General features: G+C 39.0%; 1 protein-coding gene across 3 annotated transcripts in view; it reads left to right on the forward strand.

Annotated features, from left to right (window-relative positions):
* The window catches only part of TACC2 (transforming acidic coiled-coil containing protein 2), a 154,419-nt gene that overhangs the window by 93,973 nt on the left and 40,655 nt on the right, over nucleotides 1-19,791 (forward strand). For all 3 annotated transcript variants that reach the window (XM_087725921.1, XM_087725922.1, XM_087725923.1), the window contains 3 exons: nucleotides 4,962-6,279; nucleotides 16,985-17,045; nucleotides 18,156-18,363. In XM_087725921.1, the coding sequence (XP_087582047.1) occupies nucleotides 4,962-6,279; nucleotides 16,985-17,045; nucleotides 18,156-18,363 (1,587 nt within the window). The remainder of the gene's footprint in view (nucleotides 1-4,961; nucleotides 6,280-16,984; nucleotides 17,046-18,155; nucleotides 18,364-19,791) is intronic.

A 19,791-nucleotide genomic window follows, 5' to 3' on the forward strand; every position in this document is an offset into this window, starting at 1 on the left:
AATATTGTAAATAAATACATCACAGCCTGTAACAGTTAGAATATCTGGTCTGATCTTCTGCTTTCAAACCCTTTGCAGTGAATGCAAAGTTAATACAATAAGAGGTGAAAAATCTAGAATTCTATGGTGAATGAGAAGTCCACCCTCAAAAAAATAACAGTAAAGTGTATCTAAAGTTTTAAAAAAATAACAGTAATAATAATAACAACAACAAATAATACATACAAGTAGTTAATTACAAAATTAAATTCCAACTCATTCTGAATTTCCAGTTTTATTCCTGTTTATTTCTCTCCCTTTCTGTTATCCTTTTTCTTCCTTCTGTGTTTTAAGTACTAAAAAGGACTATATGCACAACTGTCCAAAGTAAAAAGAAAGATTACCTTTCTTTTTATAGCAACTTTCCATATCAGCTAAGTTAGTTGAGTTTCTGAATGAAAGACTGGATGTAAATGTAATAAACACTTCCTATTTATGTATGATTTATATCCATGGTTACTTCCTTATGTTCTACATGTATTTATAGTCCAACCCAAAAGATCTCTGGTGTGATATTATCCAAAGCCCAGTACTACTCATAAGGCAAAGCCATGCCAGACTTAATGTAACAGAAAAACTCCAGTCTCTGTGATTAAATGTCATGAATAGTGAAACTCCCTGGTGGAGGCTGCTTTGAAGTAAAAGGACAACATTCCTTTCATTTCTGACCAGTTTTTAGTGTCAAGAGGGCAGGATTATAAAAAAAAAAAACCTCTCCAGACACAAAGCTGCATTGTCTACTATTCAAAGCTTCCTGGAATGGTTTTTCCACTTGATTGTTCTGTTTTCTTTAATACATTGAACAGGGTTCTTAGGGTAACATGTGTATGCACTTTTGAAGTTAAGAGTATAAAAAAACGAGGAAAATACTCCGTGCTGGGAATTATTCCCGTACTGGGAATTATTCTACATTGTGTACTCTAGTAAATTAACTGCAAAAGCAGGTCTTTGAATACTTCTAATAGTGATAATGTGGTGAGTTCATTAGAAAAATAATGTGTTGGAACAAATAAATTCATTGTAGGAATACTTAATATAAAAGACCAGGATATTTAAGTGTGGAAGTAAATGAACCTGTTGCCCGATATTAATACTGTTATCTGGTTTATGGTACAATATGTTTTTATTTTATTGGTTAATCATATTTTATTTTAGTTTTTATCTTGATTAGAGGTGTTTAGTCCTTGAGACTCACCCAAAACAATGGGCATTCACATACAGTGATAAAATAAGTAAATAAATAGTCATAAAATGTGGGACTTGTCTACAAGCAAATCTGAATTCGCGAAAAAGGACTCCCAATATATGTGTTGGGCGCATGAATCAAACTTTTTCTGGTGGTCTCTTATCGAAGCACCTGATCTTGAGAGAAAGATCAAAATATGAGAAAAACTGGAGAATTTCCTAAAGAACAAAGGCCAGTTAGTAAAGTCACAAAGCTCACTCTATCAAAATAAAATTAAAAGGTAAAAAGAAAGTGTAGAGGGCTTGAATGTCCTACTGCCAGTTTGTAACTTAGGTGCAATTTGGTCTTAAATAAAGCCCCTATATACAAAAATTAAGAAGTTGACACTCTTAACACTGGTTTTTATAAAGAAAATTGGGATCCATGAAATTAGATACATGATTTATCTTAATGTCTATGCAAGATAAATCACTGGCCTAGTATCAGGCTGGAAAATGCTGATGTAGAAGGATAATTCTAGTTAATAATGACATCACATGGAGTGCAAAGAAAGCTGGATGGATAAAGTTACATGAAATAAAATATGACTAAATACCAATTTTGAGCATCACGTAGAATGTCAGAATTTGAAATGGCTTTGGCATTTGGACAAGAGATCAGTATTGTTCAAGAAAAAATTCATTTTAGCTCTGGAATTCATTTTATAGGAATTACAAACTATGTGAAAATTGGAAATAGTATATTACATAAATCCAAACCCATAAATCCAAATTCAAATCCAATCAAGACCCCAATAATCGCATGTAAATTGCAATGATGGCAGATCATCATAGTTGTGTCCGATACATCAGTTTGCGTTGTCTTACCAGTATGGCAACATTATGTAAGGCTAATCATAATGTAAGCCAATTAACCTCAATGGAAGATACTGCCAAGTAGGGGATTGCAGCCAAAGAGTACCATCTGATCAGCGTGTAAAAGTGAACTCCTTACATGAAAAGTGTATAGCAGCTCAGCTGGCCAGAGCAGTTGTAATTAAAGTCAGGCAATAAAAATAAATCCATATCCAGAGAGCATGTAGGTTGTCCTTCATCAAAAGTCCATACTTTATTGGTGTTTACTTTGAAAGAAATCGTCCATGTGCTGGTACTGGTTTTTCCTTTTTAGAGGTAAGGATCTGTCTGACATTACGAATCTTCACATCTATAGTAGGATGACTTAATGAACGATGCTGGGCATGCATGCTGAGAAAAAGATGTCTCTGGCCCCCGACCTCAATTTTTGGATTCTCCTTTGCGTTTTTGCTCTTTCATTGAGATAAATATTCAATGGGTAGTTTTGTAAATGTAATTAACATGCTAAAAAACATTGGTAGATATAATTCCACCTCCGCAGAATATGGGTATATCTTTTGGTTCACCGACAAAAGGGCAAACAACAAAACCACGCCCGACTAAACCGCGGTGACAAAACCACGTATTCTAAAGCGCTCCGACGAATGAGGCTGAATCGCGGTAATAACAGTGCGGTGACAGAAGCGCGCTGTAAACCTAAACCTAACCCAAAACATAACACTAACCCTAACCCTAAACATAACGCTAACCCTAACCCTAAACGTAACGCTAACCCTAACCCTAAACGTAATACTAAACGTAACACTAAACCTAACCCTAAACCTAACCCTAAACTTAACCCTAAACCTAAGCCTAAACCTAACCCTTACCTTAAGTTAAATCGGCTTTCTGTCGACGTGCTGTTGTAAAGCGCCCTTCTGCCTCTGTGCTGTTGTCGGCGCGCTGTTGTCGGCACGTTGATGATGTCACGGTTCTAGCGACGCGGTTTAGTTGGGCATGGTTTTGTCATTCGCCCTTTTGTCAGGTCACGATATCTTTTGGGCCGACTGTGTTTAGATGCTTATATGACGATAACGGAACCCCTCACATTCAGACAAAACATTATATATTGTGAATGTGCATTCTTTTACTGTGAATATAATGAAGCTGTTTAGATATTGTAGCAGTCAGATACATAAGCTCAGTGTTTTCTTTCTTTTTTAAATAGCATGTAAAACTCCTATGATTAAATCATTGAATTTTGCAATAATTTTCCATCAAAATAAAGTAGGCTTAATAGCAATAGCAATAGCTCAAATAATTGTCTACTGGAATCATTAAATAGTCTGTGAATATGCTTTGTTCTTAAGAGACACTTTATGAAATCACATGACTACTACAATAATTGCTAGGGGGAAATGACAATTCATCTACTGAATACATCAACATTGACAGCCAGTAATAATGCTGTAAATTATTTCCACTTTGATTCTTTACCATTAGTGCCTTATCCATTGGAAATATAATAAGAATGTAATTGTTTAGCTGAAGGAAGGGCAGTGTGGTCTGGTAATTTAAATTTAAATTAATCAATTTGGTATTCTGGTAGGGAAGTCATATTCAAATGAAATCAGCATTTGCACTCAATAAGCCTATTTAGTATCTAAGAATTTAGAATGGTCAGATTTATTTTAAGGGATGGCATCATAAAATTGTAGTTACTGCACTAAGGTACTAAACATGTTTATAATTTTTGAGATGGACCATGCCTGCCAGTTTCTACAAGTTTTAAATTATTTTAACCCAGTAGCTACCTTGGAAGGTTAAAAAAAAGAAACTACAAACACCATCCTTTTTATGCATCTGATATCACAACATATAAAGGGAGAAGACTTTGCATTGTACTGCTACAACACAGCTTTCACCATCTTGCAAGACAGTATCAGATAAATCTCAGTCACTCTCTGAAAGCTTGTCTCTGCATTATCAGCCAAAATCTGCTGACAGAGTATTAGGGCTTAATAGGATGAAAGACAATAGTACAGAATGTGTGTCTATCAGTTTGCTTGTTCCTTTCTTAAGTTCTGAACAGGCCTATCCTGCCTCATGCAACAAATCTTATAGTAGTTTGAAGTTCAGATAAGGGCAAATACATGCAGCTTCTTTCTTGTTTACAACATGTTTCCTATTTGGTTTTCAAAGTTAAAGGAATTTGATTTGCTCTCAATATTGATTTTCACTATAGTGATTTCTTGATAAGCATTCTGTTGACTGGCACAATTCTAAAATATTTTTTTCTGATCTACAATTGTAATAAAAGACTTCGTATGATAAAATATAATTTACCTGTGTTCTATTTTTAAAGTAAATATATTCAAAATAAAATCCACAATTGCTTTTGGTAAACAAAAAAATGATTCACTTCTTGCTTCTTATTTTTTGTTTATCTCTTGTGTTTCCTGATTTGAATGCTTATCTTGAGAAAGATTGGGTGGCGGGAGAGAGAAGGGTGAGAAAAAAGAAATAGTTAGGGTTAAAGGAACTGATCATTTGAAAAGAAAAGTATCCTGAATTATGGGATGCATATAGCCTGCTTTCTTTTAGCAATAGCAGTTAGACTTATATACAGCTTCATAGGGTTTTCAGCCCTCTCTAAGCGGTTTTACAGAGTCAGCATATCGCCCCCAACAATCTGGGTACTCATTTTACCCACCTCAGAAGGATGGAAGGCTGAGTCAACCTTGAGCCGGTGAGATTTGAACCGCCGAACTGCCGAACTAGCAGTCAGCTGAAGTAGCCTGCAGTACTGCACTCTACCCACTGCGCCACCTCGGCTCTTTCTCTAGATATTTCAGTTTCAACATTCCTAAATGCTGATAACTTTTTCCCTCTGCTTTTTATAGGTTTTTCTGATGAAACAATAACAGTAGCTGATGTTCCTCATTGTGAACCAGTTGAAGAAACTCCACTGCTCCCTCCATCCCACTCATTTTCTACAGTTTTTGATGAAGACAAGCCAATTGCTAGCAGCGGGACTTACAACCTAGACTTCGATAGCATTGAAGTTGTAGATTCCTCACAAGGTGTGGACCCAAGCTCCCTGGACACACCAAGTTGGGATTCCAAGTCCCACGTTAGAAGAAAATCCACAGATTCTGTCCCAGTTTCTAGATCTACATTATCTCGTTCCCTTAGTTTGCAAGCTGGAGAATTTGATGGCGCCTCTTTTCCTGGGACTAACGAGACAGCAGGTTCTGCAACAGATACTTTTGGTGCTGGTTCAAGCAGTGCTTCTAGCACTCTTAAGCGCACAAAAAAGCCTAGGCCAGCTTCCTTAAAGAAAAAACAATTAGCAAAAAAAACCTTGGATGTTTCTCCGGTAAAAGAACCAGGAATATCAGACCTCAAGCAAGATCCTGCTGCCTCAAGTGACGAAAAAGTTTCTGAAGAAACTTTGGAGCCCACTGAACCTGAGTGCGCCAACCAACAGCACCAAAGTACTGTCAACAAAGACGAGGACACTCCTGTACTGGAGACATTGAGTCCATTTGATCCAAACAACTCAGAAGAAATTCCTGTATCAGGAGATAGCCAAGGAGAGAACTCTCCACTTGCCAACAAGGAAACTGTATCTCTTACCACAACACCAGAAGCTGTGGAGGTGACACCATCAGACACCGGGGGACAAGAAGATCCTCCAGTGAAAAGCTTAGCGGTCAGGTTGGAATTTGATTACTCTGAGGAAAAAGGCAGTGGTGAGGAACAGACAGAGAGTCCTCTTCTGCCCCAAAAAGTGGGCAGAAAGTCTGGGGCCAAAATGCCCCTCCGAAGGCCAAAGACTAAAAAGACTGGAGAGAAACTCGACAATACTCCCACAAGCCCAACCAAGACTCCTTCTGAACCCAGTGAGATTCCTGTTTCCAAGGGCTCATATACTTTTGATATCGACAAATGGGACGACCCCAACTTCAACCCTTTCTCTTCCACTTGTAAAATGCAAGACTCTCCAAAACTTCCTCAGCAAACCACCACAACGTACAGCTTTGATCAAGAAATCTCCGAAGACTCTCTCGATCCATTCAAGTCGTCCCCAAAAGTTGCCAGTTCTCCCACACAACCTCCAGCGTCCTTTGAGATCTCAGCCAACGTCAATGAAATTAACGGATCAGAAGGAGATGGCCTAAATAAACCTGCAAAAAAGAAGAAGACGCCACTCAAGACGTAAGTCAGCATGTAGACAAGCTGTGTGTGCAGTACTCTAAACATGTTTGTTGACAAGCTCCCTTAAATTTCTGTGTTGGCTCCCTTAAATTTCTGTGTATAGGATTGCTGTAGTACATCCTGCCTAACTGAATTGTAATGCCATAATAATCATATTACCGCAGCTGGAATTAAATTATTTTCCTTTTGGCTCTGAGGTGTACTAGGACTTCAAACCTTTTTTTAATCCTCAACATTTAGAAAGTAAGCTTTAATTTTGCTGAATGTATGATTCAGCAAAAACCATTCATTTTTGCTTCAGAGTTTAAGAATCTGGCTGATCCCTAGAACGTGAGATTTAAAACATTTGGCAAAAGTTTTTTCTGTTTCGGAGATTGAGAAGCAATCTGACCCTCATGTTAAAAGGAATGTATTTTGGAAAAATATTCTTAACAGCATTCCATCATGACATGGAAAAAGTCTTCAAGGTTGTTTTTTTTAATATAAAATGTAAATATATTTTATAATACAAGTGATCATTTTAATTCAGTCAAAGAATAACAAACATCTCGTCGGGATTAAGAGACTACTCTGCAGAGTGTTTACCATGAGGTTATAGTTTATACAGAGTTCAAAATGACAGAAGCTATCCAGATGCTTAAAAGATAGACTTCAGTGTATTTTAGTCCATTCTACTGGCTGGTTTGCGAACAAGCCACAAGTGCTACTTGAGTTTAGTTTCTTTGTTTGTGTGAGGGAGAGAGTTGGGCAAATAAATAAATTTCTTTAAAAAAATAAATATAAAATAAATATTTTTACATATATATATGCTCGTCATAGAGAATGGAAGTAGTGATCTTCCTCCCATATTTGGGCATACTGGGGGTTGTAAAAATCTAATAGATACCTTTCACCCTGGCTTCGCTGATAACGGATAAGAGCCTGTGGCCTAATGGCTAAGATGTCTGCCTAGTATGTAATATAGCCCAGGTTCAAATCCCAGTAAGGGTATGGCTAGCTGATGAGAGCTAAATAGCTTGAAATAGATCTATACTAGTTTCCCTTTATTTATTTATCAGCACAAATACAACATACATACATACATACATACATACATACATCATACATACATACACATACACATACACATATATTTAAAGTCACAACCCCTGGTATGCCCAAATATGGGAGGAAGTTCACTGCTTCCATTCTCTGTCCATCGGCTCGTCATAAGAGACCATCCAGACAGAAACCCAATATTTTTACTGTTGCCTTTGTTACATTTGTGTTGTATTTGTTTGTGTACGTACACACACACACACAGACACACACACACACAGACACACAGACACAGACACACACACACACACACACACACACACACACACACACACACACACACACACACATATATATATATATATATATATATATATATATATATATATATATATATATATATATATATATATACACACACACACACATATATCCATCTTTATATATATATATATATATATAAAGATTTTTATAACCCCTGGTAAGCCCCAATTATGGGAGGAAGCTAACTGCTTCCATCATCTGTCAATCGGCTCGTCACAAGAGTCCATCACGACAGAAACCCAATATTTTTACTGTTGCCTTTGTTATATTTGTGTTTTTTTATTTGTGCTGATAAATAAATAAAGGGAGACTAGTATAGATCTATTTCAAGCTATTTAGCTCTCATCAGCTAGCCATACCCTTACTGGGATTTGAATCTGGGCTATATTGCATACTAGGCATACTAGACAGAGATCTTAGCCATTAGGCTAGCTGATGAGAGCTAAATAGCTTGAAATAGATCTATACTAGTCTCCCTTTATTTATTTATCAGCACAAATAAAAAAAACATATATATATTCTGGATACAGAAAAGGACTTGGAAGATAGCTGCGAATAGTTTCCCTTCAACTGTTCCCTTCAACTACAATATTGATTTATTAACACTCATGTTCTGTCTTCTTATGATTAAAATTGGTTGTGAGGAATCAGCATACGCATATACCTTACAAACTGTATTGCTTGCTATGAATTTCAGCCATAGTTAACTCTGCATTTCTTGTATGTGGTAATTCACCCATAAGCAAATTCTTCCAGTAGATAAAACTAATAATTTCCAATTGCTGTGTATTCTTGAAAAATATATTGCTCAACTTCTCCATAAAAGATTCTTTTTTCTTTTAAGGCCAATCTACACGGGTAGTCCTTGACTTATGACCACAATTGAGCCCAAAATGTATGTTGTTAAATGAGAAGTTAAGAGAGTTTTGCCCTATTTTAGGGACTTCCTTGCCACCGTTGTGAAGTGAATCTGGCTCCCCGTTATCTTTGCTTGTCAGAATGTCACAAAAGGGGATCACATATGTGACATTGCAGTCATCATAAATATGAATCAGTTGCGAAGTTTCTCAGTTTTGATCATGTTACCATGGGGGATGCTGTAACGGTTGCAAATGTGAAAAATTGCCATGTCACTTTTTTTCAGTGCCATTGTAACTTCAAACAGCCACTAAACAAACTGTTGTATGTTGAGGACTACCTGTATTGAACTTGTTATTTATGCCCATAGATTGGGGGTAAGATGGAGTGGTACGTTGTTGTTGTTGTTGTTGATTAATTTGGTGTAAGTCATCTTGGACAGAAAGCCAGTTTGATGTAGTATTTAAAGGACCAGGCTAGAAACCAGTGGTGGGATTCAATTTTTTTTTTTACTACCGGTTCTGTGGGGTAGCTTAGTGAGCATGGGGTGGCTTTCTGGGCGCGGCAGGGGAAGGATACTGCAAAATCCCCATTCCCTCCCCACCCCACTAACCTGCTTTCTAGCTGGCCTTCTGCTCAGGGCAACAAAAGAAGATCAGCTTGGAGGCAGCGGGAGCAGGGCCAGCCTATTTGCTGGTTATCCGAACTACTCAAAATTTCTACTACCAGTTCTCCAGAACCTGTCAGAACTGTCTGAATACCACCTCTGCTAGAAACCAGGAAACCATGAGTTCTAGTTCTGTTTTAGGCACAAAGCCAGCTGGGCCAGTTGCTATCAGGCCTAGGAAGCTGACAATGTTTATGAAATGACCAACAGAACCAGTGGTGGGTTGCTAATCCCGTTCCATCCGGTTCGGTTGGAACGGGGCCGGCGGCATCCTCGTGCATGCGCGCAGTTCACGCATGCATCTTAGCGCCTGCACGATGCTCCAGCTGCTCGCGGAGAATCGCCCAGGCGCTGTATGTGCCATGCGCCTGCGTGGAAGCACAGAAGCCATCAAAGACCGGTAAGGAGCGCGGGTGGGCGGGTGGGCCCTTCGCTGTTCCCGGAAGTTACTTACTTCCGGGTTCGCTGACCAACCGGTTCGCGGGGACCGCCGCGAACCGGTTGAAACCCACCCCTGAACAGAACATTTATGAAATCTTGTCAAAAAAGCTGAAGGACTTGCCCAGGCAGTTGAGTCAACACTGATTTGAATGTGTGAATGTACACACTTCTAATTATATCCTGTGATATTTGTAAAATGACATTCTGATTTCCTTAAGAATCACTTTTCAAAACACTAATTCGTATAGTTTTCAACTTGAAAATACTGTTACAGTTTTTCTGTGCAGAGCTTAGATTTTTTTTCTAAAAATTATTCAATGTAAATCTTTACTTGGATAGATATGGATTAATGTAAAGTAACATTATTAGATACTAACCACCAGCAGTAGGTCGGTTGTAACTTAGCACACATTCAGAGCTGAAATATCATCTCTGAAGTAAATGATATAAACATACACTTGTACACCATTGTCAATTAAGTTCAAAAGTATGGTAGCACAATGGTTAGAATGCAGTACTGCAGGTTAATTTACTGCTCACTCCCGGAGTTGGATTCTGAATGCCTCAAAGTTGAGTCAGCCTTCCATCCTTCCGAGGTCGGTAAAATGAGGATACAGATTGTTGGGGGCAGTATGTTGACTCTGTAAACCGCTTAGAAAGGGCTGTAAAGCACTCAGAAGCGGTATATAAGTTTAAGTGCTGTTACTATTGCTACATTTCATAAAATATTAGTTCTACTTCCAGTTAAAAACAAAAAAAAAGAATTTTAAACAAATTACCAGTTAAATTGGATATCTGGAACTTTCAACCTTCAAATTATGGGTTAACAGTGGAACAATAAAACAGGAGTATCAAATTGGGCATAACTAGTGTTATTTTTATTTCCTTATTAATTTCCGCATATAGTAGTATTTTGGAATGATTCTGCAATATTCTGTTTACCGTTAGCTGCACATGAATGTACTTAAATTCATGCAACAAATTAGCCCTGAAATAATAAGTAATTAATTTTTATACTCTAGGTCAGTGGTTCTCAACCTTCCCAATGCCGCGACCCTTTAATAACAGTTCTTCATATTGTGGTGACCACCAACCATAAAATTGGTGTTTCGATTCCTAAAACCATCGAAAATGTGTGTTTTCCAATGGTCTTAGGCGACCACTGTGAAAGGGTCGTTCGACCCCCAAAGGGTCCCGACCCCCAGGTTGAGAACCACGGCTCTAGGTTATAACTGAAAGAATGAAATGTGATTATGAATCTCTGAATAACATCATTGAGGCATCAAATGGAATTCAGGACTGAAGCATTTAGGAACATGTTTATGTTCATAAAAAGTGAAAATATAAAATCAGAACAATACTCTTAGTTGGAGTGATTCATAAACAGGAAGCAAAACTGCTCACACCTATTCTTTTTGAATGTCCAGTTGAATCCTTTGGGTGAAAACGTGGTGGAATTTGGTCACTAGATTATGCAAGAAAAACTCGAAAGCATGCAGTCTTAACTATTTAACATTTATTCATTTATAAATATGAAATGACATTTAGGTAATTTAAATCCCACATAGAATTTACCTGGGAATTTAATTGAGCAGAAAAAGTTCAGTTGTCATTATTCATGACTCCTTTTATTTTGGGGGTAGGTTGATTGATTTTGTTGAAATGGAGAATAAAAATTTACTGTGTTAAAAATATGAGGCATGCTTCTTGAAGCAAGGGAAGGTTCTCCTCTTTTTTTATATATTTCATTAATATATATTTCACCATTTTCCATTACCACTGCAATACAATATAGACTGATTCCTGTTTAGCTACATCAAGGATGCAGCCTCATGGATGGATACCTTATTTTTCAAACTTAGCAACGTTAAGATGCATAGACTTTGACTCCTGGAATTCCCCAAGCATCATGATCTCTCTGGCACGAAAAAAATGGGGTTAGAGCATCCATCTTAGCCTGTCAGCAGCTTTTCAGTTGCATTGATTGTGGTATTATTCTGGACCAGTTTAGGGGTTAGGGAAGCGGGATATGATGCTACAATGGCTCTTCTAGCAATAGCAATAGCAATAGCAGTTAGACTTATATACGCTTCATAGGGCTTTCAGCCCTCTCTAAGCGGTTTACAGAGTCAGCATATCGCCCCCACAGTCTGGGTCCTCATTTCACCCACCTCGGAAGGATGGAAGGCTGAGTCAACCTTGAGCCGGTGAGATTTGAACCGCTGAACTGCAGATAACAGTCAGCTGAAGTGGCCTGCAGTACTGCACCCTAACCACTGCGCCACCTCGGCTCTTCTTTCTCCTGTTCCAGTCAGTGTGGACAGGAAGGGGGATACACGGCCCAATTTCCCTTCCTTAAGGGTTGTCCTCTCCCCCACTCCCGCTTAACTTCTACATCAAAACTTAGGATAAGGTTTAGACTATGGGGAAAGAACAGGCTTGAACTCAATCTTAGCAAAGCTGAGTGGTTTTAGGTTGAAGACTCCCTCTCCCCCCGGATCTGTGATACCTTCTGGACTCATGTTCAAACAGTAGGTGGTAGCTGCGGCTAGGAGACCCTATGCCTCATTTCACCATATGACCCTATTATACTCTTTCCCGGAATGAAGCATTGCTTGCTGTCATTCACATATCAATGTGTTTATGCGTTTCATGTTAGATTGTTCTTGGCACCATCGTGTTATTATTTTTAAGCATCTTCTATTTTTGTGTGTTGGCTTTTTAATCCTATTTTCTCCCCCACTCTCAATTGTGTGATGGGTGGCTACACAAACCATTGTGGTAAAGCAGTAAAAAAAAGTGTGTCCAATATTTAGAGACATGTTTTTAAAAACAGCAGAAATATCGGGTGTGATTTCCCCCCCGTCCCCCCGCAACATAATAAATGGAATTTCTCCTTTGTGTCTGTGAGTTCCTTCTGTCTTGTCTCTCTCTCTCTCTTTTGTCTTATTTGTCTTAGGATGGTTGAAGATGTGATGTCTTATGTTCTCTGTTGTAAGTAACTTTTAATCCTAAACATACCTGTTATCAGCAGAAATGCTTCATGGTTTCTTTGTTTTTCTGTCTAAATGTTTATGTATTGTTTTGTCTTGTTTCAGTCTTGTTTAGTTGTTTATTTTTTACAAGTTTGTTTGCAGTAATATCCAGTAATGTAGGTCATGATGCCTATATGCAGTAAGATTATTTTGACTTTCATCAACACTATTTTCGGGGGGTGGGTGGGGGGAAGGGTGATCATTACATAAAGTTGAGCAAAACTATTTCTTCTTGATCAATCTATCATCAGTCTATCTGTGTGTCTATCTGTTTGCACAGCTGAAGTATATGTTATTTGGAATGCCAATGTACTTGGCAGATATACCTTTGCAATTAAGCCTTCTGGCAATTTCTGCTCTCACTTTCCATGTCATTGTCCCTGCCTGCTTGAGTGACATGCATGTATCATAAAGAAACATCTACCTCCATGGAAATTGTGAATGTTGGCTTTGTTTTTAATATGTTGTCTTTGTCTAGTTTCCCCCTTTCCCTTGTCTTTTGTGAGCCGCCCGGAGTCCTCCGGGAGTGGGCGGCATACAAGACAAATAAATAAATAAATAAAGTCTAGTTTCCAGGAGATGAAGCATGAAGCCATAACAGCACCAATTCTCTTTTCATTATTCCGTTTAGCATGGGTTTGGTAACATTTCATAGTAGAATAGAATAGAATAGAATAGAATTCTTTATTGGCCAAATATGATTGGACACACAAGGAATTTGTCTTTGGTGCATATGCTCTCAGTGTATCCATGGAGAATAAAATACATTCATCAAGAATAAAAAGATACAACACTTAGTGGTAGTCAAGGTTACTAATAAGCTATCAAAACAACCCTTTTCCATTGATAATACGCAACATAGCGATATTGTAGTTTATTTTCTAAATAAGATACGGCTAGCCAGCATGTTTCTCAATGTGTTTAGCAACTGGTTAAGATACAGGTAGTCCTTAACTTAAAAATACTTGCCAAATCTAAAAATACTTGCCAGACAAATCTATCTGGGGGGTACCTACCCAGTGACCCAGACAAACCTATCTGGGGGGGTACTTACATCAGTGGTGGGTTTCAAAAATTGTTTGAACCTACTCTGTGGGTGTGGCCTCCTTTGTGGGAGTGGCTTGCCGCCCACGTGACTGGATGGGAGTGGCTTGCCACCCATGTGACCGGATATGAAGATGCCAACGACACTTGTCAGAACCACCTTAAATTACCTCACACACAGCACTGGCATGCATAAGAATAGGATGTAAACTTGTTTTTTAAAAGGCCTCTTTGGTTTGCGTTAAAACAACGTCAACACACGCAATGTTCTGATTGCACCACAAACGCAGTAGTCATACTTACCTTTCACAGAGGCACTGAGTTTTATAAACATGAGCCTGATAGTGTAGAATAATCATATCCAAGGACAAGGGATGGGTTTCAAACACTTTTGGAACCTCTTCTGTAGGTGTGGCCTGCTTTCCGGGTCCACTGGTGGAGCCTCTTCTAACCGGTTCGGTAGATTTGACGAACCGGTTCTACCGAATAGGTGCGAACTGGTAGGAACTCACCTCTGACTTACATGCTGATGAAGTTACAAAATCAGATGACCTGGATTTGAAGTTCTGATGGTCCATCCCACTTTGCAGTCTTGTGTCTGCACATAAACTCTATGGCCATTAGCAACATCCTGTGGTTACATGTCTGCATTTTACAATGGTTTGGGCATTTGTTTTCAGCAATACTGCGCCCTTCGTGAACTATTGGTTGTCCCTTAACAACCAAGGTTTACTTAACCACTTTAGATTCATTTAACAACCATAGTGAGTTGCTGAGCGAGCATTGCAAAAAAGGGTGGTAAAATTGGGTGGGCCATGTGACTGATTTGTTTTATGATTGTTATGAGTTATGAACATGACAGAGGGGCTCCATTTTGGTTGTAACTCAAGGACTACCTGTACTGATATATTTTACATAAATCAACTCATTTTTGGCTTTGGCTCCTTGGTTTGCTTGTTTTGCCATCTCAGAAATTAGTTGAGACGTAGCTACAATATTTGAAAATCTTATTCTCATGCAATTGCTTCCCACCAAAACATAATACCAATAACTTTTAGCTGTTTATTTCACTCACTCTGTTTCTGATATAAAGCATTTCTTTCTTTAAGATCTCACTCTATAGTTCTTTTTCCACCTGATATTTGAATCTACCTTGGAAGTCCCCAAGCAGTGAGGGATGGTAGTCATTTGGGAATATTATGATGGGACAGTCAGATAATGGATGCCATGAAAAAGTTGTCTGTTCACAAAATGGCCATCCAATTTCCCAAATGAACTCTTGCTGTGCGTGCTCAGCATATTTTCTTGCTAACTTGCAACTGATTTTTGTTCTTTCTTTGAATTCTTGATCTTGAGCCGAGGTGGTGCAGTGGTTAGGGTGTAGTACTGAAGGCCACTACAGCTGACTGTTATCTGCAGTTCAGCGGTTCTAATCTCAACGGCTCAAGGTTGACTCAGCCTTCCATCCTTCCGAGGTGGGTGAAATGAGGACCCAGACTGTGGGGGCGATATGCTGACTCTGTAAACCGCTTAGAGAGGGCTGAAAGCCCTATGAAGCAGTATATAAGTCTAACTGCTATTATTTGCCAAGCAAAGAACACAATTGTGGCAACCCATCATTTTTATTTTCTAAAACAATCTAATCTGCAGTCATTCTTGGAAACACAGTTTTAAAGGCCTGGGTATTTTTTTTTCAATGCGGCAGTTTCCTCTGTATATTAATATTAAGATCACTACTATCATCAATGCCATCATTGTACCTGCGAGACCATCTTCTGCCACATACCTCCCTTAGACCAATAAGATCGCACAGGATGGGCCTTCTCCGGGTGCCTTCAGCGGGACAATGCCGACTGGCGACGTCTAGGAGTAGGGCCTTCTCTGTTGCCGCTCCGGCCCTATGGAATGAGCTGCCCCCAGAGATCCGGGCCCTCCCCACTCTCATGGCCTTTCGCAAAGCCATTAAAACCTGGCTTTTCCGGCAAGCCTGGGGCTGTTGACCCCTTGACTGAGGTCCAGCCCCCTCCTGATTGGGTGTTTGTTGTGTTCCTCTTTTAACTTTGTTGTGTCCCATTCTCTTTTTTAAAAATTCTTTTTAATCTTTTTTTCATTTCTGTAAGCCGCCCGGAGTCCTTCGGAATTGGGCGGCATAGAAATTCAATAAATGAAATGAAATGAAATCATATTTTTTTTCAAAAAAAAAATGAGTTAGGGAAATGAGAAATCAAGAAACCAATTAATTATCTATTGGCATATTGATGCCTATACTTCATTTTTTATATCCTATTCAAATAGTTTAATGCTTTTGGAGTATAAATATTAATGATATGACCTGAAGAAAACAACAAGGATATAGATAGCAATAGCAATAGCAATTAGACTTATATACCGCTTCATAGAGCTTTCAGCCCTCTCTAAGCGGTTTACAGAGTCAGCATATTGCCCCCAACAATCCGGGTCCTCATTTTACCCACCTCGGAAGGATGGAAGGTTGAGTCAACCTTGAGCCGGTGAGATTAGAACCGCCGAACTGCAGATAACAGTCAGCTGAAGTGGCCTGCAGTACTGCACCCTAACCACTGCGCCACCTCGGCTCCTTAATACCAGCAACTGATACATACTTATTATAAGATTTAATCAATTTTCCGGTATATTGTTAACTGCAAACTTGCAGCTAGCGAGAATTAGAAGATAAGATCCAGACGTGAAGCCTTGTCCCATATCTGCCTTGATCAAATTGTGTGGCCTTGTACATCGGTATTTTGCATTCATTTTATTCATTTGTCATTTGTTTGGCAGTTGAAGTAGGATACCTGAGATAATAGTTTGGTAGATAAAATTGAAAACATTTTCACAAGACTTACATATCAGTAGCTATGTTGGTGTTGTATTTGATGAGCAGTGATCTCCTGATAGATCTCAGGGCAAAAACTTATCCTGATCAAGATTCTTATTTACTGAATTATGTTATCTTGGCCATCCTGCAGTAGCACTGTAACCGTTTTGATGTTTTCAACAGTACCCACATCTATGTCTCATTGTCTGGATTGACTTTTTAACCTTAATATAAAACTCAGCTTAAATTGAATTCTTGTAATTATCTTATGCTTGATTTTTAATTTGGCCAAGTTTGAGTCTGAGTGTGCATGATAAGCAAAGGACATAGCATGCTCTTCTTTGATGTTTACATGCTAAGTTTATGAAACAGGAAATCTTCATCATAATATATTCATTAGCTGTTTCTTGTTGTGTCATTTTTATTTGTTGGCATACTCAAGAGTTTCCATTTTTTTTCCAGTGACACTTTTAGGGTGAAAAAGTCACCAAAAAGATCTCCACTGTCTGATGCACCTTCACAGGTAAGGAGCTTCAACAAGCTTTTTTTTTAAGTATTTCTTTTTTTAAGGTAGCAATTAATTATCCACTTTCTCAAATCCTACAAAAGAAAGGCAGCTCAGATGACTAGATCGGAAATCATCTTCCCACGGTTAATTATAGAGCCAGCACAACAAAGGGAAAATAATCATGACAGAAAAGGAGGCATCAAATGGGCAAGCATCAAATAAATGTTAGATCACATTCAACTAATAACAATAGCAATAGCAGTTAGACTTATATACCGCTTCATAGGGCTTTCAGCCCTCTCTAAGCGGTTTGAAACAGTCAGCATATCGCCCCCACAGTCTGGGTCCTCATTTCACCTACCTCGGAAGGATGGAAGGCTGAGTCAACCTTGAGCTGGTGAGATTTGAACCGCTGAACTGCAGATAAAAGTCAGCTGAAGTGGCCTGCAGTACTGCACCGTAACCACTGCGCCACCTCGGCTCTAATGTTTAGGAGGATTTGAAACCCCACCCTTTTTTTTTTTATAGAAATGTTGACATTGTTCATTGAAGTTTGAAACTGATCTTATTTCTTTTTTTATTGAGCACACAATGAATTTTGGCTGTATGTGATGCAATCTATACTACCATGAGAGGTGATAATGTTTGATGCTATGGTAATATTTAATATATATCTTGGCTGAACTCCGAGGCTCAGTCTCAGTCTGGGGTTTTTATCAACCAAAATGTGTTTTTAAATTTTGCAATAAAATCTATGTAACCTAATCATTAGGAAACTAGGACTAATAAAACGTTAAAAAAAATCATGATTTAATCAATTAATAGACCTATACTACTTAAGGCACTGATTTTCAGATCTCTGAAATAGTTCAAATGTCATCTTTCTACAATTTTAAAATGAAGATCCCAAGACCTGATTATAAATTAAAATAACTTGCATAGCGTGAAAAAGAGTTCCAGAGCCCAGGTGGAGGAGTTGTAAAGGGATTCTTCTCCTGCACCTACAACCGTTTAGATTTAGTCAAACTCTTAAGAAGAAAGCAAAAGAGAGCTGGATCCATGAAAGAAGACAATTGCTTCTTTCTTTGTAGCACAATAATTTTTTAACCTTTATTTTCTTCTTAGGAATCTATGGTACTGCCTCCTACTGAAACGCCCTCTGTTGTATCCACTGTGGTACATGCAACAGATGAGGAAAAACTGGCATCTTCTGTGGGTAATCAGAAATGGACTTGTATGACAGTGGATCTCGATAATGATAAGCAGGATTATCCTCAGCCATCAGATCTCTCATCATTTGTAAATGAAACAAAATTCAGCTCCCCTACAGAAGGTAAACTGGGAAAAGAAGATAGAATCGCTGTTTTATTTATTTGAGGAAGGAAATGTTGGCCCAGAATGACGAGAAACAAAGGATATCATTGCTATAATGATATACTTACTGGTCCATTTAATGACATTATTTGTTTGTGTGTTTGTTTGTTTTTAAATTTATTTGTAAAATTTGTAGGCCACCCATCTTTCCGTAAGGTAACTCTGGGCTGCTTACAGTCATAAAAATTCGTAATTCGTAATTTTGTAATTCGTAATTTAAAGGGCTTATATGCTGGCCAATCCCAGAGGGACTCAGGGCGGCTTACAAATACGAATGAAATAAAAATAACATACAGGGGGAGAATACAAACATTAACAAATAGTTTAAAAACCCAACATACATCCGGTTTAATTGGGGGTTGAACCTGATTTGAATCAGCAACCCCAAGCCTGCCGGAACAGCCAGGTTTTGGTGGCTTTTTGGAAGGCCACGAGGGTGGGAAAGGTCCGGATCTCTGCTGGTAACTCATTCCACAGAGCCGGAGCAGCTACAGAAAAGGGTCTCCCCCGAGTGGTCGCCAGTCGGCATTGTCCGGCCGACGGCACCCGGAGGAGACCTAACTTATGAGATCTTATCGGACGTTGAGAGGTGTGTAGCAGGAGACGGTCTCTCAGATATCCAGGTCCAGTGCCATGTAGGGCTTTAAAGGTAATCACCAGCACTTTGTAGCGCGTCCGGAGACTAATAGGGAGCCAATACACCTGATATTGCTCGCGCAGCTGCATTTTCGACCAACTGCAGTCTCCAAACACTCTTCAAGGGCAGCCCCATGTAGAGTGCGTTGCAGTAGTCGAGCCTTGAGGTGACGAGGGCATGAGTGACCATTTGAAGTGCCTCCCGGTCCAGATAAGGTCGCAACTGGTGCACCAGGGGAACCTGGGCAAAGGCCCCCCTGGTCACAGCCACATATATAATTAAAACATAAATAATTAAAATCAGACATTAAAACCTAAGGACACATGGGGAGGACAGGGGCAGAGTGAGGGGAAATGGGGTTTATTATTACTTGATCAAACACCTCCACAGTGCTGTTCCTCAACTAGGGCCCCAATCCAACTGGCAGAGCCATGTCTCCAGGTGGGTTGGGGTCAAGCTCACAGCAGGGTGAAAGATGTTCCAGAGAGCAGAGAAGGCTCTTCTGGACACTGCCAGATAGAATAATCAGGTGGATAGGACCCTCAGCACGCCTTCTTTCCAGCACGAGTGGAATGGCCGAACCCCACTGAGGTGAGATGGCCCTTCAAATTAGCTTTATCTTGATTATGTTAAAAAAAGTTAATTCTAATTGCCATAAGTGGAGATAATAACCTCATTATATTTCTGTGCACTATTACATCCTTGTGGAGTGCACACATTCAAATTCTACTTTTGATCTTATTGCTACAT

The sequence above is a fragment of the Thamnophis sirtalis genome, unplaced genomic scaffold (assembly GCF_051295495.1).
Source record: "Thamnophis sirtalis isolate CommonGarterSnake01/CBP01778 unplaced genomic scaffold, rThaSir2_p1.2 scaffold_11, whole genome shotgun sequence".
Taxonomy (NCBI): domain Eukaryota; kingdom Metazoa; phylum Chordata; class Lepidosauria; order Squamata; family Natricidae; genus Thamnophis; species Thamnophis sirtalis.